We start from the raw sequence: 26939 nt of genomic DNA, 5'->3' as shown, positions 1-26939 counted from the left end.
GGAGCCCCGTCATAACGCGCAAGCTACTTAGTACGACACCTCTAGTTGCTGTGTCTGACTCTTGGTCGGCTGGAAGCAAAGTGCCCCGTAGGTCGCCTTGGTCACTAACCACTCAGACGACCAGGCTGAACGTCAGATCTTACAGCGTCTCGACCATAGGTCCCATGGTGATGGGACAGCGCAGAGACTAGACAAAAGGAACATTGAAAGACACCTACATGTTCTATGTTCCTTTTGTCTCGTCCCTGCCCTTTTCCCTCACCATGCAAAAGGACCGACTACCTCTTCAAAGCTTCATAGGTCCCAGCCCGTGAAGAACGAAATGGATTACGGCAGCGATTTCTACTCGTACGATGGCTTTAGTCGGAAAGCGTCGTGCCCAGATGAACCACTCAATCCATAAGATAAATACGCGGCCGACAGCAGTGCCTAGCTTGTGGCGGCTCTTTGTCCAGCGTGCGACTCAAGGGCATAGAATGATCATTGCTATTGACAGCATTATTATGGACTCCTGACCAATACCTCCCAGATTAACATCTCCAGGCATATTTAGGAGGCGCTGCCATTACGTGGAATCGCAAAATATATTGATGATGATTAGGGTTTAACGTCCCAAAGCGACTCTGGCTATGAGGGACGCCGTAGTGGAGGGCTCCGGAAATTTCGACCACCTGGGGTTCTTTAACGTGCACTGACATTGAATAACTATATGCAATCAAGAACAGAACACTAGGCGAGTTGCTGGTGATTCATGTTCACGCATTGCAAAAAACGTGGACAAGAGGCGGATACTTAGAGAATACAGCGCTTGTGTTGGTAGTGCATTTTTATTTGTCCGCGTCATTCAGCCTTGTTTCTTGTCCGTGTTTTTTGCGCCTCACGAACATGAATATAAAATGAACACAACACAGAGCTCGCAGGAGACAGTATTTGCGTCAATTTTATATTGACTGCCAACGCTGCCAGTACAAGTAGAAGGTGGAAGATTGAATATTTAGGAATTAATTAAAAGAAAAGGACAAAAGAATGACCGGTTGTGACAGTTTCCGGATGTACTTCCGATAGTGGAGCGAAGCTTTCGCTCTTGCAGTTTCATAATAAGCATTCGATGCATGGAAGGCAGCACTTCGAGGTATTGCGAGATCGAAGGTCACTTGGAACCACAAGTGCAGATTCCAGTTTCTAGTCACATCGAGCAGGTTCAAGCGGGAGGTCGTGTGCCATGACAGGTGGTGACCGGAGCTCTTTGGGTTGACCACGCCGTTGTTGGAACGCTTCGTGCCAACACAAAAAAGACGCGACTACCCTACAGTAGCTGCAGGCCAATGGCTTCGCGGTTGTAGTCCCATGCAGACCACTCGTTAGCGGTTAGGGCTGTACCATAGAATTCGTCTTCAGTGGCGTGGCGAGCAGGACGCTGATGTTACTTCCAGCCGTGGCAGACGCCGCGGGGAACGGTGACGCATGGGTTTTGGGAGTGGTTGACGTAGTATTCAGTAGCAGCCATGTATTTGGGGTAGGCCACTTTGTTGCGATCGGTGAACAGCGGCAGGTGGACACGATGAGCTTCGGATCTCCTCGAGATGTAGAGTCGACCGTGATGCCAGACGCAAGCCCACAGTTCAGAGTCAAGGTATAGGAACAGGGCGACGGCGCAGAGGAATGCCGCCGCTGGAATGAGAGCCTCGAATCTCGGAGACCAGGTTGGCTGCCGGAGGACCACGTGGGCCGGGTTGCGACCCTGCGTGTGTGGAACACAAATACACTGTTGTCACCCTTAAGAAGGCATCATCATCATCATCAGCCTGACTACACCCACTGCAGGGCAATGACCTCTCCCATGTCTCTCCAATTAACCCTGTCCTTTGTCCTTTGCCAGTTGCGGCCACTGTATCGCCGCAAACCTCTTAATCTCATCCGCCCACCTAACTTTCTGCCATCCCCTACTACGTTTGCCTTCTCTTGAAATCCACTCCGTTACCCTTAAGGACCAGCGGTTATCTTGCCTTCGCATTACACGCCCTGCCCAAACCCAGTTCTTCGTCTTGATTTCAACTAGCATGTCATTAACCCGCGATTGTTCCCTCACCCACTCCGTCCTCTTCAGATATGTCTAATATTCTCCCCTTCTGAGAAGATCTGAACTAGAAGACCCTACCAGGAAAGTTCTGCGCCACCACACTCCAGTTAAGGAGAATCCTGTACACTCCTGTGCTTATGCATATAGTATTTTTGCAAGGATCATTGGTCACTGACGCATTGCCTCCTAAAACTTTATCTGCTAAAGTTGTTGTGTTTCCACCATTTGCCAAGCGCCACATATCAACACTGAAACCAGAGGATATACGTGAACAATAATTGCGTTCGTACTGTCTGTATGTGAATTCCGTCTTGAGTTGTTTGTCGATTCAAGACATGTAAGTAAATCTTTTTGAGCGGTGAAAAATCCTTGGAAGCAGGTACTTCATTTCAGAATATGACTTTTAAAAATGTTATCTTTTTCCCGCTTTCAAAGCCTGTCAAGCACGACTACCGACCGATCCTCACCTGGGTGTCTGGCTCCAGCTTAGAATGCCGTTGAGTCCAGGAAGAAGCCGAAGCGGTTTTCCTATCCATGCTGTCATCTCGGGCGCCACAGTCACGCACAGGTAGGGCAGTCCGCCACATTTCGCTCAGCTGCACGCCAGGCTGCAGCTTCCTCAGCTGTCGGGTTGAGCCTCTGCCAGCCACCGCATCCATGCCGGAGGCGGAGCTGCTGGTCGTGTTGGTGAGTGAGGTCCACGGCCTGGCGTCCACCTCAGCGATGCTTTCCAAATTCGTCGTCGCTTCTCCTGGGCGTCCTCCTTCTCAGCTTGCATTCAAGTCGAACTGATTGTTCCACAGCGTCACCAGCTGCGTGCATGCTTTCTTAGATTTTGCTTATTCACGTGCGCCGCACCCCACTTTCAGCACGTGGCTATTATGTTCTTTGGATCAACTTCTTTCTCTCCGTTCTGCGGAGAACCCGAAACGATAGATCATTTCTTGTTGACCTGCCGCCGTTTCTCCTCTTTACGGAGCCGCCTGCTGGAGCTTCCGTTACGACAGCTTGGTCTAAGTCTGTCAGCTGGGGTTGCTCTGTCTCTTGGGGCTTCCTCCCTTGGGCACAGCAACTGGAATGTGCTCTCCGCCATGCAAAACTTCGTTACAGACACTAAACGGCTGCAGTCTTAAGCTCTGCTCTTTCTCATGATCAATATTTCTCTGCAACAACAGCTTCCTGAAACATGGAATATTTAGCCCCGTTCTCTATTTCAGTCACCAATCTCACAGTATTTGTTTAGCTTATTTCAATTACACATCTGAATTTCTTTCATTTATTCCTAATTATTATTATTATCAGTATTACCATTATTTTTACCCCTCAATTATTTACTTGTTTAACATTCTGAGCACCTGTCAGTCGCCGCCTGTGTCTTGGCCAATCCCCCAGAGTGGGTACGCGCCATTATTTAGAGGACAGCGACAACAACAAGAGATGCTGCGATACTTCGTGAGTGAGTGAGTGAAGAAACTTTATTTCCGCCAGAAGAAGACCCGTGCCCCTCCGGGTCCGCACGCAGGCGTCCGGGGAGGGGCAGCGTCGCAGCTGGAAGACTAGCAACGGTATAGTCGCGCAGCTTCTGCTGCCAGGCGGGTAGCGTATCGTTGTATGCTAAGGTCGGCACTTCTGAGTATGGTCTCCCATTCCTCTGCATTATTGATTCTGCCATATCCTGGGGCACTGGGGCATCTCCATAGTATGTGTTCGAGTGTAGCGGTATGCCCGCAGAACTCGCACACCTCCGCATCCTCCCTCGTGTCACCTCCTGTCCAGCTCCTCCAGAGCGGGGATGCGAAGTTTCTAGCTTGGAGTCTTCTCCAGTCATAGGCCTCAGCCGAGCTAAGCGATCTATCCGGAGGAGGATAGATCCTTTTGTTCTTTTTCTGAATGTCTGTGATGCTATTAAAGGTATTGGTTTCCTCTTTAGTGCTGAATTCCTCTTACCTCGGGGAGCCGTGGACACCTCATACGAATTCAGCGATACTTCGTGTTCAACCTTCAGTTTCTGGGCGAAAGGTTGACTAAGCGCTCTTAACAACGGGGCCGCACAAACGAGAGACGATAAAAAGAGACGCCAAAGCTTTATTTCGGAATCTGATTCAAGGAATAATTTTCGTCTTTCGTTATTTTATGTTTTTGCATAGAGAGGGTCAAAGCGCCGCTTGTTACTGCCGCAAAATTAAGTTGTATGTTTCATAAAGAGTGAGGGAGTAATGAGCATTACCTTATGAGCTGAGGTTCAGGTTCATTACATTTAAGATGTCATGTGCCGAACGCTAAGCGCCAGTTTCTTTCCGGCCCTTCCGCCCTCGAGGCCAGGCCACCCGGGACAGTGATGTTGGCTTTCGAGCCTGTTGAATCCTCTGTGCATTGAGGCACTCACAGTGTGTGTGGCAATGAGGGCGGAAACGTCGTCCACGATTCCTATCCCTTGCAGAAGAAAATTCAGTGGGGCACTTTGTTGACCTAAAGTGCGGTGAGGCGGAAGCCTTTAGCGCGGTGCTGCTGCTTGTGTCACTGAAGTGTGGTTAAGATGTTGAGCTTCGAGTGGAACGCGGTAGCGTCTTGCAACGCTGCCAGGGAGTCCACAGAACGCCATCGCCCGTTCAACTCTACGCCTTGTTCGTCGGTAAATTGGTTTTTGAGGAAAGGAAATGTATCTGTTTCGCATGCCTCGGTGGACACCTGAACCTCGCCGTAACGGGAAGAGAGGAAGATGGGAGTGAAGGTAGACACCGTATTCATTAGACGCGCCTTTGCTCTTTCCAAACCAGCGAGCGGGCATGGCGGAGTGGTTAGCATGCTCGTCTCGCACTTCGGAGACCGGGGTTCGGTTCCCAAACTCGACCAATTTCGTACTCGGTTTTATTTATTTATCTGGTCTGACTAGAAAGGTTAATTAGGCTAATTGGTTAAGTAAGCAATTAACTAAACTCAGTCGCACTTACTTGGAGCATCACTATACTATCCCTTTTATTGGTTGCATGGTTACTAGCCAAAGTACAATTGGCCCCGTTTGAAATTCGCGCACTGTGACGTCACGACCGTTTCGACCAATTGAAAAGCGTGACGTTTCTGTCGACAACTCCTGCTTACAACGATGAGGCATTAAAGGCTTTCGCCTTAAAATTTATTGCATAGTATACGGGCATCATCAAAGTCTCTGGCTCAAATTCAAGGCGTATGTGCAATGCGTTACGTGTTCTCTTCTCAGCAACAGCGTGGTGGACCGTTTGGCGGTGTTGCCTTAATTAAGGCGCCTCCCGAGTCAGAAGTCCAGATTTAGATGGCTGTTTTTGCGACTTGAGATGGCCGTCCTTTGCATTAGTACCGAAAGCGAGTCGGGGTGCAGTTTTGCTTTGGTTTGGTTTATGGGGTTTAAGGTCCCCAAACGACTCAGGCTATGAGGGGTGCTGTAGGGGAGGGCTCCGGAGAATTTCGACTGCCTGGGCATTTATAAAAGAATATTAGCTGCGATCATTTCATTCTAACCTTAAATTGCACGCATTTGCTTAATGTTCAGGTTAGTTCATGGAAGTTCAAAGTCCCAGAGTGACTCAGGCTAAGAGACGCCGCAGTGGAGGGCTCCGTAAATATCGACCACCTGAGGTTCTTTAACGTGCTCTGACATCGCACAGTACACGGGACTGTAGAATTTCGCCTCCATCGAAATTCGACCGCCGTGGCCGTGATCGAACCTGCCGCTGTGTCTCAGACACAAAGTAGTTGGGTGTAGTCTTAGAATCGGATATGTACTGGAAGCAACAAATTAAAAATGTTTCCTCTAAATTAGCTTATGGTGTCATATTTTATTCAGGCCAGGAGAATGTTTTCGTGCACCGATTTTGCGTATATTCTACTTCGTGTTTGCCCATAGTCACTAGTGTTACTGTCTGTCTACTTATAAAACGTATTTGGAACCAATTATACTTTTGCAGAAACATACCGCTCGTACCATAACCTTCGCAAAGGCAACCAACCCTAGCCGACCACTCTTTCAACAATTGATATTGGCGGTATCAGCTGCATACAAACTAAAGATAGCTCAAGTAATAAACAAAGCAATAAAAACTGATTATCCCTTTTCTGTTACACTGTTTAGATTATTAGAATGCAATTGTGCCCACATATGGAATGAAGTTCCCGATGATATCAAACTGAAAGCCTTATGACAAAAAATTCTTTTTCGGTCCGAAACTGTCGTACTAAATACGTTTTTTTGGTTTTGTGTATTTGTAACCTTATTTTTCGTCTTGTCTCTTGTGGTCACCACATTTTTTTTTCATCTTTTCCTTTTTTTTCGGAATATTTTTGTGCTTTACATATTTGAAATGCCGTGATTGTAGTATTTGACGTCCTTTTGTACTTGTTGTTTGAATGTCTGCCACTTCTTTTGTGAATATCTTGTATTTGGACTTCTTACTAGCCGAGTTCGCTATAGGTCGAATTAAGTTTGTATAAATTCATTTCACAAAATAGAAAAGAGACAGAGAGAAAAAAATTTCATCGCTGAGCAATTAACCGCATCTTGTGCCAGCTCTCAGTTCATTCGTTATCACTGAATGAAAGGAATTTAATGAATGCAATTATTTTGGCTGGTTTATGGGGTTTAACATCCCAAGGCGACTAAGGCTATGAAGGACGCCGTAGTGGAGGGCTCCGGATATTTCGAGAACCCCAGGTGGTCGAAATTTCGGGAGCCCTTCACTACGGCGTCTCTCATAGCCTCAGTCGCTTTGGGACGTTAAACCCCATAAACCAACCAATCTATTCTCATTCGATTCCGTTCAACTGTTTCATACTTGCCCCTCTATGTGACTGATTCCACCGACAGAGGGAATGTAGGGGAGAAGCAAAGTGCAAAAAGAATTCTAATGAAATTGAGTTCGAATGAAGTCACTAATGAATCCTCGCCCCCAACTCCCGCCTATACGGATAACAAAACACGATAAAACCACACACCCAAGCAGTAAAAAGGCCTGCAATTACAGAGAGGCAAGCTGCTTAACAAACAGCGTGTTGCATTTGCATACAAGCTTCTAGTTCAGCGAAGTCATCTTTTATTAAGAAATATATAGCACCGGTACCTCATAGGTACTACGCTGCAGTGCTTCTGCAAACGTTAAACTACGACAGGAAACCTCAAGTTCCCATGCTTTCTCTGTATTGCTGAGTTTGGAAACTCCCCAGTAACACTTAGCGGCTCTTCTATTTCGTTAGCGTGCAAATATCCATGTGACACAGCTCGTATGTAAGACTCTGACAACAAAGTCTGAATATGCGGACGAGTCACTTAGACCTAAATTCATGCCATGGAACATGCGAGTCGGTTCCGCTCGCCGATCCTTCTGAGACTAGTTCGCGGCGCCACCGCACCGTGGCGTCATCATCATCATCAACCTGACTACGCCCACTGCAGGGCAAAGGCCTCTCCCATGTCTCTCCAATTAACCCTGTCCTTCGCCAGCCGCGGCCACCATATTCCCGCCAATTTTTATAATCTCATCCGCCCACCTAATTTTCTGCCACCCCTGCTACGCTTGCCTTCTCTTGGAATCCACTCCGTTACCCTTAAGGACAAGCGGTTATCTTGCCTTCGCATTACATGCCCTGCCCAAGTCCACTTCTTCCTCTTGATTTCAACTACTAGGATGTCATTAACGCGCGTCTGTTCTCTCACCCACTCCGCCCGCTTCCGATCTCTTAACGTTACACCTATCATTTTCCTTTCCATAGCTCGCTGCGTTGTTCTTAACTTAAGCTGAACCCTCTTTGTTAGCCTCCACGTTTCTACCCTATAGGTGAGTACCGGTAAGATACACCTGTTGTATACTTTTATCTTGAGGGATTTTGGTAAACTGCCATTCATGATCTGAGATAACCTGTCATATGCGCTCCAACCCATTCTTATTCTTCTAGTTATTTCCCTCTCATGATCTGGATCAGCTGTCACTACCTGCCTTAAATAGACATATTCTCTTACTACTTCCAGTTTCGGCGTCAGTTTCGTGAAAATCGGTAATTGGCCGGACAACTGTCCTTGTGCCAAGGAAGAATCTAACCTTGTTTGTCGGCTCTGGCTCGTTACTCGTGCAGCCGCTCGGATATTTGCGTGCCAGCCGCATTCCGGCACTCTGACCGTCATAACATATGCCGCTCACAGCTTGTCGGAATGCACGCTCAGCCTAATATGAAAGTAAGCTTTTTATCTGCCGCAGATCAGTGTTATCATGCATACCTTTTCCGAAAACAAGGCTACAAGTGTACTATCAGGCCATCATCCGTTTTATTATTGCTAGGTAATAAAAAGAAGACACTAAAATAATGTTCTTTTCAAGGAGGGCCAATAGGCAAACTAGTAGTGCCCACTGAGAAACGTTTACATTTAGAATTTAAATGTTTACGCAGCAACTAGCGCGTCGACCTTATACGACGCGCATTGAAGAAACGTGTATCGGGCATAGCACAGTCCTGAATTCGTATCTGCGAATTCCATCAATACTAAATGGGTTTGTGTTGCTCTTGCGAACGATGTATTGTTGTTAGTTTTAACGTATTATAGGTGCTATGGGGGGCACACATCCAAAATAAACCGCTTGAGTTTTCAGACGTTTTGCGGTTTCTGGAATTCTCAAATGAAGCGGCCCTTAACAGTGAGTAGGCTGTCCACATCAAACCTTGGATAAAGAAACTGTTGTCGCTTGTTCGTCTGGTTTATCCCGTTGTTGTGAGCGCATTTCAGTCGTGAACAGTGTCCGCGAAAAAAAAAAAAAACTATGAACGAGTGCAGTCGCTGGATGAGGGTGTGCGTGAAGGCTTGGTGGCTTAAGGAAGTCGGAGATGCTCCTTCTGCTAAGGGAATCACGGGGAGGAGGCTGCTTCCCACAGGGAATTCATTCATACCCGACGAACAATTATTTTCTAAGAAGACAAGGGCAGGGAAATGGACGGCTCGTTACAAAACACATGATGAAAGTAAACAGTGGTCGTAACCAAATAAAACGAAGAGTTGAGCTAGTTGGTACATAGCGCCGAGACGAGGGACAGAGAAATAAGAAGACAACAGGACCGGCGCTCACTATCAACTGAAAGTTTATTGGAAACAACACGGAATATATACAATATCGTTGTGGTCTCTTAGACCACAACACTTCTTTGTAAGGGGCTCCGTCGTCAAATTTAGCCTTGCATTACAGGAACTGTCCCCGGAATAACCAACCTGATTCTTCTGAAAAATCATGTACCCCCATTTTTAATGAAACTTGGATCGTGTACAAACACAAAGATAAACTAACAAGGGAAATAAGTGAAGCGTTTCATATTTACAAAAACATTGACTCTCTAACAGTTCATGACTGTGAACAAAAGTATCTTGGTTCAGGTGATTGATGTATCACTACGGCTTTTGGTGTTGCCATGCGCTCTTGCTTGTCGAAGGAGTATATATTGCGTGTTGTTTCTAATAAACTTTCAGTTGATAGTCAGCGCCGGTGCTGTTGTCTTCTTCTTTCTCTGTCCCTCGTCTCAGCGCTGTTTTTTTCCCGGTCGTAACCAAAGCAAGAATAGGTGATTTTTTTTTAATTTATGGGGTCCGTGAATAGAAAATTACTAATCATTTTGTGGTTTGTGGGGCTTTAACCTGCCGAAACGACTCAGACAATGCCACGCGGTAGTAGAGGGCTGAGGATTAATTTAGGTAACTTGGAGATTTAACGCGATAACGTTCAAAGCCCCGTTGCCCAGAAAATCCGGTGATGGCGTTGTCGGCGCCGGCGTTGTGAAGGAAGGAAGGAAGGGAAAACTTTATTTACACTGATGGTTTTTCCTGCGGTTTGGGGGAATCTTCAGAAACGTCTTGGTTCTACCCACAGGAGCTTTCTCTGTCGAAGTCGTCCGCCTCTAATCAGTGGTCGGTTGCCCTCAGTCCAGGGCTCCGCTGGCCACTGCCGCCCGTTGAGCTCGCTGTACCAGACCTTGTTGGTCTTCGCAGCGGTCGCTGGACAGCAGAGTCTCCCACTGCTCCGCACTCGGGTTTTGTATTTTGGGGACTACGTCTATGTTTTGGCAGGCCCATGTGATGTGGTATAGTGTAGGTTTTTCGTCGCACCAGGGACATTTGTTCGTGTATATCGTAGGGTGCATTTTGTTTAGTATATGTAGGTTTGGGAAAGAGCCTGTTTGTAATTGTCTCCAAGTGACAGCTTCCTCTCTGCTGAGAGATTTGTGCGGTGGGGGATATCGCATTCTTCTGCCTCTATAGTTTTGTAGTATGGCCGAGTATTCCCTGGGTGCTGGCGCGAGTTCCGCGGTCTCGTCGGAAGCTCGGAAAGTAATGTATCCTCGAGCTATCCTGTCGGCCTCTCGGTTCCCTGCCACCCCCGTGTGCCCCGGTACCCACACAATTTTGTGTCGGATCTTGTCGTTTTGTTCTTCCCGGTTTTTAATTCTGTCACTCGCTGCGAGAAGTATACGGAGCGCGTGACGACCTATCCTGCCATTCATGTAATTTCGGCAGGCTGTTTGAGAGTCCGTAAGTATTGTTAGTGACCGCCCGGTTCTATAGCCCTCCGCCACCGCTAGAGCAACGGCTACTTCCTCGGACTCTGCAGCTGTGCAGCCTCGGAGAGACGCGCTGGTCATTTCGCGTAAAGACGAATCGACCACCGCCGCTACAGCGATTTTGGTATCTCCTCCTCTCCAAGACGCGTCTGTATACACGGTCGTGGCTTGAGGAGCGTATGTTTTCTCGATGAATTCGGCCCTCGCTTCTCTTCTGCCTCGATGGAGGTTGGGATCCATGTTTTTTGGTATTGGCGCTACCTTGAGGGTCTTGCGAAGCTCGTCGGGGATCGTTGCCGTCCCCGACATTTCTCGCATCTGCTCGCGGTATCCGAGCCTCTGCAGGAGCGCTCTTCCTGTCGTTGTTTGCAACAGCCTGAGTTTTTGCGACTCAAGCTGCGTCTCTCGTAGCTCCTCAAAGGTGTTGTGTAATCCCAGGGCCATGAGTTTTTCTGTAGACGTGTTGCGTGGTAGTCGGAGCGCTGTCTTATACGCTTTGCGTAGCAGGGCATCCGCTTGTTGTATTTCATTTTTGTTGAGGCACTGGTAGGGTAGGCTGTACGTGATTCGACTAACTACTAGGCTTCTGACTAGTTTTAGTGTGTCTTCTTCACGCATGCCATGTCGCCTGTTGGTGATGCGGGTGATCATGCGTGCGACTTGTAGCGTTGTTGCTTTCAGTAGGGTAAAAGTGTGAGTACTGCGCTGGTTGGATTGAACCCACATGCCCAAAATTCTTATTGTTGTCTTTTCGGGTATGGGCGTCCCTTCTATGTAGACGTTGAGTTTAGGTCCTCGTTGGTTGGGACGGTCCGGTTTTGCTTGCCTCTCCAGACTCTCAGCAGTTCCGATTTCTCGGTCGAGCATGAGAGTCCTCTTTCTGCGAGGTATTGCTCTACACAAGAGGCCGCTTGCTGTAGCCTTTCTTCCTTCTCTCCGAGACAGCCCGTGTTTGTCCAGACTGTTATATCGTCAGCATACATTGCATGCCTGATGCCTTCGATGTTCTCTAGTTTTCGAGCTAGGCCTATCATAGCTATGTTGAAGAGTAGGGGTGAGATAACTGACCCTTGGGGTGTTCCTTTGTTTGGAGTGCGAATTTTTTCCGATCGAAGGTCTCCTATGCCGACGGTGGCAGTTCTATCGGACAGGAAGGCTTTGACGAAGCCGTGGATTCTGCGTCCGCAATCCAGGTTGTCTAGGCCCGTAAGGATCGCTTCGTGGCTGACGTTATCGAATGCCCCCTTGATGTTCAGGGCCATTATGACATTTTCTCCCGTCCGAGGTACGTTTCGCAAGACATCTTCTTGTATTTGGAGGAGAACGTCCTGCGTCGAGAGCTTCGCTCTGAAGCCGAACATGGTATGCGGTACACCGTCGTTGTCTTCCATATAATTTTGCAGTCTGAAAGTCACAACCCGTTCGTAAACCTTGCCAAGGCACGACGTGAGTGATATAGGCCTGAGGTTTTCAATTTGTAGCTTTTTACCAGGTTTAGGTATCATTATTACTTCGGCGTGTTTCCAATCTTCGGGAACCGTCTCCGCCTCCCAATGTTAATTGTTAAGAAAGGTGACGAGCTCTTGTATGAGGTCGTCGCTCAGGTTGCGGATTAGGGCGTTGTCGATTCTGTCCGCTCCGGCTGCCGTGTTTCTGGTGGTGTTTCTTATGGCCGCGTAAACCTCTTCCACAGTTATGGGGCGGTCGAGTTTCTCGTTTTCGGCTCCTCGATACGTTCCTTGGTATCGCGGGGGGTTGTGATCGCCGAAACATTTTTCTCGTGCCTTCTCCAGTAGGGCGATGTCTGATCCCTCGAAGGAGTGGATGAACCGGTGGATGGCTTTATTGTTTTCTGATTTTATTTTGGTCGGATCGATTAGTGCTCTTAAGAGATTCCAGGTTCTGGCCGTGCCTAGAGTTCCCCTAAGTGAGTCGCTGAGTTGTTCCCAATTTTGTTTCGCGAGTTGCGTCGCGTATTCTTCCGCCTTTGCCGTAATTTCTGCTATCTTTAGTTTTAGTTTCCTGTTGTGTTTTTGCTTCCGCCATCTTTTGGTGAGACTACGTCTCGCTTCCCATAGTCTGAGGAGGTGGGCGTCTACTTCAGGCGTTGCTGTCGTTCTCCTTAGACTTTTTGTGCATCGTTGTCGCGTTTCTCTCAGCATGCCGCTCCATTCCTCCAGTGATTGGATACCGCCTTCAGATTTGTTGCAAGCCCCGCGAAACGCGTTCCAGTCAGTGATTTTCGCCTGCCCAATCTGGCGTCTTATGGTGTCGGATGCTATTCGTGTCCGGAGGATAAAGTGATCGCTGCCTAGATTTTCCATCATGTTTTCCCACTGTGACTCCCTGCTGTTCCTTACGAAGGTGAGGTCCGGGCATGTGTCCGTGCTCACGCTATTCCCGATTCTCGTGGGGGTCGCAGGATCTGTGATTAGACTGCAGCCAAAGTATTCCGCTACTTCCACTAATGTTCTTCCCTTGATGTCTTGTTTCTGGTATCCCCAACTCCTGTCCATGGCGTTGAAATCTCCTACGATGATGAGTGCATTTTCTTTGGCCAGCTTGTGCGCTCCATAAAACAGTTCGAAGAGTTTGGCTTTTCTTTGTCTCGGCGGGCTGTACACGTTCAGTAAGAACGTGCTGCGTCCCTTTCGCTTTTTCGGAATAAGTTCAACAAACGCGTGTTCAACGTCGGTGTCGGCGATGGTATCGTGCCTGATGGCGGTAATGGTTTTGCTGACTAGGACGGCCGCTTTACCTTCGTTTTGACTCTCGTAAACCTCGTACCCTTGTAAGGTCGGCTTGATTCCGGTCTCTTGGAGCGCAATTACATCAGGAGGTGTGAGTTGTGTGTTTATATATTGTTTTAAGAGGGCCTGCTTTTTGCGGTAGCCTCTGCAGTTCCATTGCCAAATATCTAAGTATTCTTGTTCTTGCCGATACGTATTGGTCATGTTTACGCGTTACTGCTGTTGCCTTGTTCGCTTGCGAAAGCTGTTAGCGCTGGACGGTTGTACGCCCTTTCCCTAATGTTTTCGGTATGTTTTTGCTTTCTAAAAGCGCTTCTGATCTCTGAGATTTGCCCTTGGAATTGTACTTGCATCTGTTGAATTTGCGATTGGATTTGCTGCATCATATCCTGCATCATCTGCTGCATCATGTGTTGCATTCGTGTTTCAAGGTCTCCTTCGTTCGATGCCTGTGGTTGTCGCCATCCAAAGCCGTGGCTGAAACATCCTTTCTGGGAGGCATAGTTCGCGCTAACTGTCCGGCCGCACCGGCTAACTGCTCATGGCAACAAGAACATTCACATACACAACAATCTATCTACAAACACGCGGAAATACACAACAGAAAACACCCGAAAACTACATAAATAACACAAAACCCCTCACAAATTTACAACACTACACAAGTCGCTACCCCGCGAACATTCCGCCTGACCCGCTCCTTAATCCTATCGGTCCGGCGTGGCCCCGAACAAAGAGGGCCTGCCACGAGTCTGGCTGCACGTCCCAAAATCGGCAGAGAAATCGTCCACAAGGTGTTAATTAAAGCCGCACGCTGGGCGCCATTATTTGTGGGCAATTCCTCTGCGCGGGGACGCACAGGCAGTCACTCGAGGCAGGACTTTGTACAAACGGTTTATTCTCACATCAGGGGGGCCGGTCGTCGTCGTGGCAGCTGGGTCAGGTGGTCCTTTGGCAGGGCTGGTCCAAGAGCGAGAGAGCGCGAGCCTTCCCGGTCTCGCCTTATAAAGGCTTTCTCCCAGCCTCGCTCCCCCCGCCCCACCACTCGGGAAGAAGGGGTCCGAGGCTACCCGCGGTGAGCGGCGCGAGATTTGACCTGCCCGTGAGCAGACCCTACAATATGTGAACATCTGCGTCCGAACCCAGCAATTGGAGCTAAGGTAGCGTGAGTAATATCGGTGCCTTACACCATCATTCTATAGACTGGGATGCAACGCCTCAAGTTCGGTATGTAGGAAAAGAATAGTGGCATTACGAAAGCACGACTCAGACACGAAAAACGAGTTGGTGTTTCTTGCAAGCGTTTTCTCTGATCGGCTCACAGTCCAAATAATTCATTACTTTTCTTTTCTGCGCTGTGTGCAAGCATCCTCGGTGATGCTAAAACGATATCACCTTCAAGAGTTCCCGTTTATATATCCATGCAGGCCAGACGTTTCGGAGCTGCTTGCTTTGAATTTTCCCCAATCGAAGACGCCCAGGTCGGACGGCCTTCACCTGATTGTGATGGTGCACGGAATGTATGGTGCGTATACGGCCATGTGCGCCTCTTTGGATAGTCTATATGAATGTAATCAGCAAACATTTTATGTCCAGCAAAAAATAGCCCTAATAATAAATAGTAAAGCGTCGTACCGGTTTCTGTACCGGTTTCTGTCAAAAATGAATGAATGAACATCGTAACGGATTTGCTATTGTGAAAAGCATTTCCCATTGGTTTTCTATGGGAATTTCAAGTGTTCGATAAGATCGTTGAAAACACTTTAAAATAAAGATTTGGTTACATACCAGAAGAATGGACCTTACCATCAATATTTTCATAACCATACCTTACAATATTGCAATATTCAGAACTTTTGTCCAAGAAAGCTGGACTTGTATTGCTGATACCCAAGAATTCTGGACAAAAACATTTTTGAAGGAAAGCAATTTTATGAGCGCAATTTGTTCACATATTTTGATATTTCATTATAACAGTCAATATATCCGGAGACCTCATGTTGGCAGTATTTGATTGTTTTGCTATTAGCGTGTCTTCTCTCCTCAAAAGCGTTCCCTATTGGTTTTCTGGGGGCATTCTTAGCTGCTCAATGCGTATGTTGGAAACGGTAAAGAGGAAAGATTTTTCTAGATATTCAAGCTATGTTTTCGTTGTGCTTAGCTGACACTGAAATGGGGGGCAAAAATTGTAAGGGACACTTAAGCTCCGCCTTAAGGGTACGACGTGATAGCGTATTGGGTTGACTCCTATATATGATTCTCTACTTCACGTTCATAGAGATCCCTGGGAGTCCCCATACCCCTCCTGGAGCAGTGGTGCAGCGGTTAAGCGATGCGCCACTGCCCTGCGATGGCAGGTGCTCGCAGCGGTGGGCCTTGGGTGGCCCAGGTTGCTCTTCCCGTTCGACCAATCAGTGATTTAACTGCCACCTGCCATGCATGGTGGGCAGTTTGCTCACTATCCGGTGGGCAGGTTGTGATGGCGTCACAAGGTCACGTGATGCAGGTTGCCCACCTAAGTTGCTTCTCCGGAGTTGGCTGCCTGGGCCACCCTATTAATCGCTCCCGACACCGACAACGGCGACAACACCGACTACGGATTTTCTTAGTAACGGGGCCTCAACGCTAACTCGTTAACGAGGAGATCCTCCAGCCTAAGTTAAGATGGTCAGAAAAAAATGGCTGAGGCTTAGCTTAGGTTAAGCCTAGTCAGATGCGTAGCATAATGTCGCCGAGTTGCATATCGAGCACGCCGCTTGGCTAGACGTTCTTCACGCTCTTCATCAGTCTCTGCAGCACGCCGCAACTTTTGCTTCTCATTCCAACGAGCAGCCCTGCCTCCAGGAGGCATCTCTATCCCGTGTACGCCTAGCAGAGGCAGGCACACCCCCTTGTATACCGCCGCTCCAGCATCACGTGTTCACTACAGCGCACCTAGCGGCAGAAGCAGGAAACACATTGGTCGCGACGCCTCGCGCGACGGCGCGAGCTGGGGCCTCGTTTCTCCCAACGTTACTAGACTAGTCTAGTAACGTTGGTTTCTCCTATGTCGTTACGTCACGCATCACGTGGTCCTCCTTGGTCGCGACGCCTCGCGCGACGGCGCGAGCTGGGCCCCCGTTTCTCATCTGCTGTGACGTCACGCACCACGTGGTCATCCTTGGTCACGACGCCTCGCGCGACGGCGCGAGTTGGGCCCCCGTTTTTCATCTGCTGTGACGTCACGCATCACGTGGTGTGACATGGAGGTCACGAAAGGTGAATGGTAACGACACCGCCGCGCTCGAGGAGCTGGGTTGGGCTATTTTAGTATGCTTCGCATAAAAATTCAGGAGGGGAATTTTGTTGGCCTAAAGTGCGGTTAGGCGAAAGCCTTTAGCGCGGTGTTGCTGCTTGTGTCTCTGATGCGTGGTTAAGATGTTAATCAAGTGCACAATTGTTTGTGAATCTTAAATGCTGGAGACACTGGAGGGCGTTTGGGAGGCACCCGTCTGATTCGACGCCTTTCTGGAAACTCTCCAGCGTCCTAGGCAAGTAGAACTACATATGCGTTGGCAGGAAGTAGCGTAGCCATTAGCACGCTCGGCTGCGGAACGGAAGGATGGTGGTTCGAATCCCATCGTGCACAAAGATTTTGTTTCTGGTCTGACTAGACAAATCGTGACACCATGGCTGGCAACCTTCTGTCGACAACGATGAGGCATTGAAGGCTTTCGCCTTAAAACTGCTTTCTTACTGTTCCTGTGTCGCGCAGGCTGTTCGACTGACCTGCGTCTCCTCCGCGTCTTCCTGGAGCTCGCCCAGCCGTGCTCCAACGTTCGCTTTCTCATGTCCCAGGCGAACGAGGTGAGGAGGCCAAGGTCATGTGAGCACCGCCCTTCCCGAATACTCTCGCACGCAGAGCACCACACTCGCTACGCTCCGTCACAGTTCAAGGAGAGGCTGAACCTCTGGAAAACTAATAAGCGCGCTATATAACTATACAGATATGAAGTCGCTATCATCTTCTCTACCTGAGTATATCGTGGAATATAAATGCCTGTACAGATGTCGCTGAAACTCGCGTCACACAGTGGTAACAGTCCTCTAAGTTTTTTTTTTTTTGCTAATCACAAGTACTTAACTATGCTGCTTTCCACTGGAATTCCTCACTGCATCAGAAAGAAGAAACTTTCCAGGACTTCGACACCCTCGGCGGGCGACTGGCCACTGAGATCGTGGAACACATCGAGAGGCACGTAAAGAAGCCTGGCAGGATCAGGTGAGCCTCGAAACGCTGTCTCTAATAGTCGAATGCATGAAGTTTCTAGATGTCCAACAATGCAAACATTTTCCCGAACTTGCAGAGAACCGTCTGCACCGCAGTTTCATTATTTACAATTCAATCTGAGTGTTGAAAAGCTGTGTATTTTCTGATAGCAGTTACGAACACCTTGTTCTGGCGCACAAGGGGTGGTTTCTTTTAGGCTGCTTCATTAAAATTTCGATGGTTCGAAGCATTTAGTTGGTGGCCTTGGGATAGGAGGAGCAGCAGCGCACGGTGCAGCGAGTCTTGGGACTGCTTGCTCGAAGCGACACTCTACAGTCTAGTTCGCAGCGCACCGCTATTCAATCGATCAATCAATCAATCAATCAATCAATCAATCAATCAATCAATCAATCAATCAATCAATCAATCAATCAATCAATCAATCAATCAATCAATCAATCAATCAATCAATCAATCAATCAAACTATCAGTCAATCAATCAATCAATCAATCAATGAGTCAATCAGACAATCAGTGAGTCAATCAATTAGTCAATCAATCAATCAGTCAATGAGTCAATCAATCAATAAGTAAATCAGACAATCAGTGAGTCAATCAATCAATCAATGAGTCATTCAGACAATCAGTGAGTCAATCAATTAGTCAATCAATCAATGAGTCAATCAATCATTGAGTCAGTCAGTCAATTAATCAATTATTCAATCAATCAATCAATCAATCAAATCGACTGATCGGTTGTTCGGTCGGCCGGCCGCCCGGCAAATTTTCGCTGGTGTTTTAGCGGGTAAAGAGCATTGATAATAATTCCTGCCTTGTTCACGCCTCTTCACTCCTTCGGCCTTCCAGCTTCGTCGGCTTCTCGTTGGGCAACCTCATCATCCGGGCCGCCCTGACCAAGGCCCAGCTGCAGCCCCTGCTCCGCTTCATGCACACCTTCTTGTCGCTGAGCGGACCGCACGTGGGCACCGTCTTCAACCCCTCCCTCGTGATCAACATGGGCAAGCATCCCCGCTGCCTCCCTCGAATCGTGTTCACTTTTTCAGTCAAGGCTGTCTGGGGTGCACTAAATTTCACTGAGAAATGACGGTTGTTTTTGGCCTCCAAGCGGGTGGAAACCGAAAACTTACACACTAGCTACGTGATAAGGGAGTAACAGCTCATTGCCATCCACACAAGCGCAGCCATATGGCCACGTAGAAAAGCTATACAGCTCCACAGAAACTTTGTTGTTAAAGAAAAATTCGTCCTTGTGCGGGGTTCGAACCCGGTACCACCGCTTCATCAAAGCGGTCTCTCTATGCCATCTTGGCTAGCCGGGACAGTTAACTTATTTTAGGGCTCTAAACCTACCTAGTCGATGTACCGATAATCCTCATTTGTACGACAAATGAGGATTATTTTAAACAAGGGCTTGTTAGTTAATTCCTGTTATTTGAATACACTGGATAGGCGCAAAGTGCGGCACTGATTTTTTTCAGCGAAGAGAAAGAAAGTTAAATGCGTGAACAGTTGCAGAGCCGCTAAGTCACGTGGTACCTGTGTAGAATAGCATGAAAAAAAAATGCATAAGGTAGATGGAAAGTGCAGCAGCTAATTAATTAACGAGATCGCTGTGATCTGCATTTTTGGTTTCTTACAATCATGCACTCTTGCCAAGTATTATTTCTCTTCTCCTGTAGGAAGCAAGTTGGGCTCTCCCCCCCCCCCCCCCCCGAACTCATCACGAAAGCGTTCGGCGGAGGGCGTTATTTGTTTATTTAATTCACCTGGCTAGCAACCTTTGGGAAACCTGCATCAGGAACTGCGCTTTTTCATGAGGACGCACAGGCCTGCGGTAAAGAGTATCGCGTATGGAAGAACAAAACAAAACGCCAAATTACAAGGCGGACGAACGCGCCTGCCAAGATGATGGAAGCATCCGTGTCCGGCCTTGTAGGAACTGGCGCTAGACACTGTGCTGGTATTTTGCCCTTCCTTCATAGACGACGTAAGCCTCGTTTTCCCGATATTTTCATGAGCTGCTCATGCGCGCTGCGTTTCTGGTAGATGTACCATGCTTGTCTTGCCAGAAGTACTACTCCCTGCTCCCTTAAGAATGTCTCTAAGTGCGCTGTGCACTTTGCCAATAAGCGCCGTTCGTTCAGTGGAATGCACGTTCGCCACATTCTTATTTGTCGTTCATTCACGCACTGAGTACTAATTTTACAATCTGGCTTTATCATGTTTCGCTCTGCATATTACCCAGGTATGTTGTACCTCCAGCGATTCGAATACACCGACTCGCTGAGGCAAATGATGCTCGAAGACAGCCTGGACATCCGCGAGACATACCTCTACCGCCTCAGCAAGGACAAAGGTGCGCCACCGCCACCATCGTCATCATCATCATCATCACCAGCACCACCACTGCCACAATCATAATAATCATCACCATCATCAGCTTTTGGCTACGCACACTTCAGGGCAAAGTCACCTCCCATGTCTCTCCAGTTGACCCTGTCCTTTGCCAGCTGCGGCCACCGTATCCCCGCAGAGTTCTTAATCTCATCCGCCCACAACTTCCTGCCGTCCCCTGCTACGTTTGCCTTCTCTTGGAATCCACTCCGTTACCCTCAAAGACCAGCGGTTATATCTTACCTTCGCATTATACATGCCCTGCCCAAGCCCATTTCTAAGACAGGAGATGTGATAGCCAACACGCAGCAGCCGACATTTGCGTCACAAAAATATTCATTCTTGCCGCACAGCAGACTGATTCGCTTGAGTTGGTTCCGCCGTTCTCTTGTTTTTTGTACTTTTTACGGTGTACCTTCTGGATTAGTGAAGCGTTCCTTTTAAACGAGCGTGTGAGACAAAATAGGAGACACGAGTCAATTCAAAGCTTATATTCTGCAGTGTGCAGCCATATTCTGTGACTCCGCATGTTATTTTTCATCAGCCTCGTCACAAGTTATCGACGTTTGACAGTCTAAAGGACAAAAGTCCTTACAGTTGACTTAAGCGAATATTGCTGGCGATATCATAGTGTTACTACGGTAAGTGCTATCGAATCGTACTCGTTTAGACCTTTTCACTGAAGCAGCTTTTCTGGGGACACACGTAAATTGCCAAGGAACAAACTCGTCATTTTGTCGGTGGTGGCACCCAGGCTTAGACGTTGTTTCACTTTAATACTAACGCCTTTCTTTGGTACAAACTATTCCAATTTTGATGCTTGGAGGTGCATGAAGACTTCAACGCTGCATTAAGGTTCCGTTGGCACCGTTTCTGTGTAGGCAGGCTCATTCAGAGCCTGCCGAAAAGACTGCACAACCACACTTTTTGGAAAACTCAGATGTGGCTGCGCACGATCACTTGTGGTTACAAAACATAACGTCATGAGTACTGTCTGTTCGAAGTCGTTTGCTATTAACTAAAATTTGGATAAAAAAATCACTTTGACATTTACTAGCTCGCCAGGATATTCACTTCAGTTAGTTTATGGCAAAATGAACCTGTGAGTCGTTAAAGGTGGAATCATGTCAAATGAAACGCCGCGTATATCCTGCAGTACTCGTCACGTAACTTTTATCGGCGGCCTCACAAATATTCCCGTATGCCGGCACGCAGGCCTGACACATTTCAAGAACATCGTGCTACTGGGCTCGGCAGACGACTACGTCGTGCCCCTGCACTCGGCACACATCAAGCTGGCCAGGCACATTGCCAAGGACACTACGCCTCTAGGTAAACGCAGAGCCATAACGCACGCATGCCTAATCAACGCGAGTGCTATCTTCGGCGCACATTATAATACAACTCCTTGTTGTCCAGACAATAGTATACAATACAGCATTAGAAGCAACGTTGTTGCTACATGCTCTGTGTCAGTCCTTTCATCGCATACACAACGTTGCCGCTGTCACCGTATCTGTATTTGCTCACACATAATCATGCCTGAGTCACTCCGCCGAAAACCTGTTCCAACCTCTTTGTCACGCCGTTGCTTGCTACCTTTTTTCTTTTCAGTTTTGACTTTTCGCGCCATGGTCACATTGCCTTGTGACGTCATCGCCCTCTCGAGCAATGAGCGACTTTGTGACTAACGCAGGACGCGAAATCGCATGAGGAGCAGTGTTACGGTGGGGCAGGTGGCAATTCAATTCAATTGCCACCTGGCACAGGGAGCAGGTTGCTCACACCGCGGCGGGCACATTGCCAACAGCCACGGTAGGCACGTTGTTATGACGTCGTAAAATCACGTGACTTATCTCGACCAATTAGCGACTTTTATGACAGACGCAGGACACGAACACGTGATGTGAAGCCTAATGCTGCTGCATTGACACTAAATATAGGCCTCTTTTCCACGGGCGCCGTTCTGGCAACCTAGAAGTAAAAGGGATGAAAACTTTACGGCTGGCCGCTCTTTGCAATCTTCTAGGACAACATGAAGAAAAAATCCTTCGGCAAAGCTCTTTCCCTCCCTTTTGTTTTGCTTAATAAATAGCCACATACTACACACTTATCTTTTAGTGAAGCACCTTGTGACTCTTCTCATTGTTTGCAGGCGTAGCGTACCGTGAGATGCTGCGCAACATCCTCGAGCCGATAATGGACAAGTCAGACACGAACCTGATCCGGCTGGAAGTGCACGTTCCTTTCCGGGCCTCCCTCATCTCGTCCAACGTGCACGTTGCGCCGCTGGCCTGCGAGATCCTTGTCCAGAAGATCGCCACCGTCGCCTGCGCCAGGCACCTGCTCTGAAAGCGTGGCGGGTGGAGGCCATACATGTTGCCCGGTAGACAGACTGTTGTTGACGGCCTTCAAAGAGCATAGCCTCCGAGATCTACGCAAGAATTTACTTTTTTGGTTGTCCACTAGATGGCGAAAGACACGACGTAGTGGACGTAGTGGATGCTCACTACAGTGCAGGCTTTTCCGAGTGTAGAAATGAAGACGTTGTCCATGGTGGCCCCTCCACAACTGTGCTTGCCCAGGAATTACTGAAGACTAGACTGTCCGATTTTGTACATTTCTTGGGTTATTAGCATATTTATACATACTTTTTCAGCAGTTTTTCCTCCCTAAATTACTGCACCTGCAGACAAATCCGGGAGAAAATATTTTTTTTGAATATATCTCGAACAATGTGTGCCAGCTTCTACCGATAAGGACGTGTGTATATAAGGTGATGTTAAGTATTGCGCTATCGCCATTTGCTCTGAACGAGCGCTTTCTGTACATGGGCTGATCATAGCGTCCTATTTCTTTCTTATATTGTAGCAATGCGATTTTAGAAATAAACATGTTATAATACTCGTCCGATGCCCATTGCAACGGAACGACGCGCTTTTAGGCACTTAACTCCTGTTGTAATTTTGTCCCCATCTACAGAAATACAAGACAGGACAAGGTTAACCGGAGATACATGGGAGAGGCCTTTGCCCTGTAGGGGGCGTAGTCAGGCTGATGATGATGATCATGACTGAAGTCGCTGCTCTTCAGAAAAGAGCTAAGGCAGTTGACGGCATACGTATGGACGGAGATGAACTATACGCGAAGCGCAAGTTAAAAGGAGACAGGCTGCGTAAGGCTAAGCGCTACTTTTTTTTTTTTTCCGAGTGGCAGTCCGGAGGAGTGCGCGTGATATTGTTCTGCTACGCACCGTATGCCCTTTGCACTGCGCATAAAGTTCTATGCGATGCGTTTAAAATGGAGCATGCGACTTTTCTTATTGCTACGACGAAAAAGACTAAGGTGGAGCTCGCTCCGGGAATCGCGAAAAAGTGCAAGGGAGCGTGAGGAGAGAGAACAGAAGGAATGGCCATCGGCCGAGGGCTTCCACGTTTGTCCTGTGCTTTTTTTTTGTTTAACATTTCGTTAGCAGCTGTGGGATTCGACCCCGTGCCCCCGAAGAGACTGGATTGTCTAGAGCGTTTCGGGTCTGATTCTGTGTTGCTTCTCAGTTTTTACGGTCTTCCAATCATCGCGCGCGCGCGTGTGCGTGTGTGTGCGTGCGTGCGTGAGTGTGTGTGTGTGTGCGTGTGTGCCTGTGCGTGCGTGCGTGCGTGCGTGTGCGTGTGTGTGCGCGCGTGTGCGTGCGTGTGCGTGTGCGTGTGTGTGCGAGTGCGTGTGCGTGTGTGCGTGCGTGTGTGTGTGTGCGCGCGCGTGTGTGTGTGCGTGTGTGTGTGCCGCTTTTTCAATCAGCAGCCAGTTAATTCTGCTACAGTCCAGCTGTCGTGCCCAACTGTCCCGTTAGTACACATCGAGCCGATGCAGCCTACTGGTCAGAAGACGAGGAATCTGCCTTCTAGAGTCATGTCCTGTATGAGGCCTCGCTCCGCAGTCGTCCACCAATCCAAAACCGTGCACAACCTTACTTTCCGAGCCCGTGACACAACACACGCGGAGGAGGTCGCCATTGCGTTGGCTGCATCTGATCGCAATTCAAAAACTATTATTTCCGACTCGCGAGGGCCTGTCGAACGCAGAGCAGGGCTGGGTACCGTATCTAGCCTACCGCATTCTCCAAAACAGCGTCTGCACCGGGGACCCCGCTCACCGACGTATCGTATGGGCTCCTGCTCACATGGGCCTTGAGGGAAATGAGGCAGCTGACGCCGCCGCCCGCGCGCTCTCTCACCAGACATTCCTCTCCGACCCCGACGATCAGGAACTCCAATTCACTCCCGTTTACTCGTTCAAAGACATTGTTTTACTTTATCAATCTGGCTAAGGTCTTTATCCCCGCCCGTGTAAAGGTCTCTCAAAGGCGGAGGAGCGGCTTCTCCTTCGCCTGTATACAATACTCTGCTGTGCCCGGCAGCTCTGAAACACTTCGACCCTTCTTTCTCGGGCAGCTGTCCGCACTGTGCGCAGAAGTCTTCGGACATCTATCACATGGTGTGGGCCTCCCCTCCAACCCTGCTATCCCCCCTCACCCCAACCCAACCCGAGAGGACTGGGAGGCGACCCTGCTCGGCTGCTCTGACCTGCAGGCTCAATGGGCCTTCGTCGTGCGAGCCCGGGCGGCGGCCGACTCCACTGGGGTCCCGAACTAGGGACCTCCACCTAGTACTTGTAAGGGCTGGTCCCCTCTGGGTCAGCTCAAGCATAACCTCCTGAAGTGTATCTGTACTCTCAGCAATGAATGAAACGCGAACAAGAAAACTGAGGGGATATCTCAAAGACACCGTAATATTAGCGCCTTGAGCGGAAACGCTAGCGAGGTTAACACTTCTGAAGAAGAGTCTTCGCGCCTTTGAAGTCAAAAGAACCTGAGCAAGTATTGAGCTTTCTCGGGCTAAAATATTCTTATTTTGCGTTTCGTGGCTCAGTTATCTTGTTCGCGTTTCATTACTTGCTGATAGTACACAAATTTTTTCCATCACCACCACCGCGGAGCCAACCTGGTCGATGACAGACGGTTTTCGTCGACTGTAGACGTTTTCACACGGCTCATAATTTTCGCCGTCAACGACCAATTCGCCTGCCTCCTTGCAGTCTAAAGGAACGGAGCGCGAACGCTAAAGTTACATCTTGAAAGGAAAGCTAAGAGGTCAGGGAGGGACACGATACAGAGACGGACTGGCGCTGACTTTCAACAGAACAACTGTTTTGTAGAGCGAGGGGCGGGAACGGGTAGGGCTGCATGACTACACAGGAGGCGAAAGCTAACCGTCGATAACAATCGACCATTGCTCTTGCAGCGAAAGCTCTACTACGCGAGATACAACTTCTGATTTAACGTTGGTTCGTCGCTGTGACCTTCAAAGCCTAGCAAGGTCAAACTGGGGCTTAGTCATTCTGACATAGCCATGATAGCAGGTGGGAACTGAACAAGGCGTAAATGAGTTGCCGGGAGTAGTTGTGAACTCCCTTAACCAAACGGGGTGCCCCAAAAGACGGATGATATGCTCCCAGGTGGTACATTAAATTGCTGGTCTCGCCGGTGATGGGCTGGATTGTCCTTTGCCACCTACCGCCACCAGCCGTAGGGTTTATCAACTCGTCAAGACTAGGGCCTGTTCGGGGTTGGGAGGGGTCAGGTCCTCTTTCATGCCGGTTAACAGTGGGAGGGGTAGAGTTCTCCTGTTGCCGATCAGGGTGCCGGCATTTAGCGATAGAAGGTCTATGTGTAACGTTGGGAGAGGTTGGGAGAGCTTGCAGAAGCGACGGTCAATGACTACCAAGGTAAGGGGCTAGTGGGAGCTCATCTGAGCCAAGGCTCTGAAAATAATTGGTGCTGCCTAAAGGGAGTTTGTTTATTCATGTTGCCTCACAGACTCCTGGACCGGAGCATTGTGTTAGGGTGGATTACATAATGAGTGGCAGTGACAGCAGCGTGAGTTTAATTATACAACGCTTATTGACTGTCAGTACTGGTTATAGAAAGTCACAACATCATAATACAATAGGTATTGACGCTTTAGTTACTAGACATATTAGGCTATTATTTCTGCTCTAAAAGTGTTAGGACCACGAATGTTAGCGATTTTTTCCGGAAGACCATTCCAGCGAACGATAGCCTGCGGCAAGGCGGATGGATTAACTGCGACAGTTCGACCTGAAAGGCGTCGGAAGCTTTGAAGGTTGTTTAAATGGCGTGAGGTTCCTTAAAGGGGTTTTTAAACACCTTCCAAGGAGAGCACATCAACTCACTCAATCACAGCATTGTGTTGTCATGAAAACCTGAGCCAAGTAATGCACTTCTACACGCAGCAGAACGCCCACAATAATGCGCGAAAGTTGGCGAGCTCTTCCCGCCGACTTTTTCATGTCCGCACCATCCTCCGTCGCTTGCACCTACGTATCAGTGTTGCCACTGCTACTGATTTATCAGTAGATCTACTGATTTTTGAAAAAAATTACTGATTCAGTGATAACCTCATTAAATCTGCTGATTTTTGCTTTTTTCCTACTAGAAAGGAACAAAAACTACTACTCCTTGGTTCTACAGAGTATATCTTTCCAACTTTTCTTATTTGTTAGGTGACACAGTGATACTGATGGCCAGGTTACATCAGCCACTGCCGGTTCATCGGCTCACTCATGGCTCACTCATCTACCCTGTGTGGCGCACGAACACAGCTTAGCACGAAGTCAAGTGTAGGGCCATTTCTTTGACCTACACCAGCTAAAACAGTGTAGCAAACGTCCAATACCTCCAGAGGGTATTTTCTGCTGTTAACATGCTAAAAACCAAGCAAAGAAACAAACTTGCAACGGACACTGTTATGTGCCGTGCTGCATACCAAGCGCCTCGTTGCCTCATCGTGCTTCCAGTTCAGTGTAG

At 48.4% G+C, this 26939-nt stretch overlaps 2 protein-coding genes across 2 annotated transcripts; both read left to right on the top strand.

The window, feature by feature from the left end:
• Positions 1 to 14600: 14600 nt before the first annotated feature.
• On the top strand, positions 14601 to 18746 carry LOC149366527 (protein FAM135A-like). Its single transcript, XM_089571209.1, has 4 exons — positions 14601 to 14619; positions 17147 to 17238; positions 17553 to 17653; positions 18509 to 18746. The coding sequence occupies exons 1-4, from the start codon at positions 14601 to 14603 to the stop codon at positions 18744 to 18746; spliced, it is 450 nt and encodes a 149-aa protein (XP_089427335.1).
• Positions 18747 to 19909: 1163 nt separating this feature from the next.
• On the top strand, positions 19910 to 22408 carry LOC149366526 (protein FAM135A-like). The gene is made up of 3 exons (XM_089561981.1): positions 19910 to 20018; positions 21272 to 21388; positions 22212 to 22408. Exons 1-3 carry the CDS (start codon positions 19910 to 19912, stop codon positions 22406 to 22408), a joined length of 423 nt encoding a protein of 140 aa, XP_089418107.1.
• The last annotated feature ends 4531 nt before the right edge of the window (positions 22409 to 26939 follow it).

Source organism: Amblyomma mixtum, chromosome 1 (assembly GCF_055824585.1).
Source record: "Amblyomma mixtum isolate Tamu chromosome 1, ASM5582458v1, whole genome shotgun sequence".
In the NCBI taxonomy this organism is placed as follows: Eukaryota; Metazoa; Arthropoda; class Arachnida; order Ixodida; family Ixodidae; genus Amblyomma; species Amblyomma mixtum.
This window is presented reverse-complemented; position numbering and strand designations above follow the sequence as displayed.

Excerpts from the sequence above, each read along its gene's own strand:
- LOC149366527 (XM_089571209.1), top strand. Across the intron at positions 17,239-17,552 it reads TCATGTCCCAGGCGAACGAG|AAAGAAGAAACTTTCCAGGA; the intron begins GTGAGGAGGCCA and ends TCACTGCATCAG. Across the intron at positions 17,654-18,508 it reads AAGAAGCCTGGCAGGATCAG|CTTCGTCGGCTTCTCGTTGG; the intron begins GTGAGCCTCGAA and ends TCGGCCTTCCAG.
- LOC149366526 (XM_089561981.1), top strand. The coding sequence starts at position 19,910 with ATGTTGTACCTCCAGCGATTCGAATACACCGACTCGCTGAGGCAAATG. Across the intron at positions 20,019-21,271 it reads CCGCCTCAGCAAGGACAAAG|GCCTGACACATTTCAAGAAC; the intron begins GTGCGCCACCGC and ends GCCGGCACGCAG. Across the intron at positions 21,389-22,211 it reads CAAGGACACTACGCCTCTAG|GCGTAGCGTACCGTGAGATG; the intron begins GTAAACGCAGAG and ends CATTGTTTGCAG.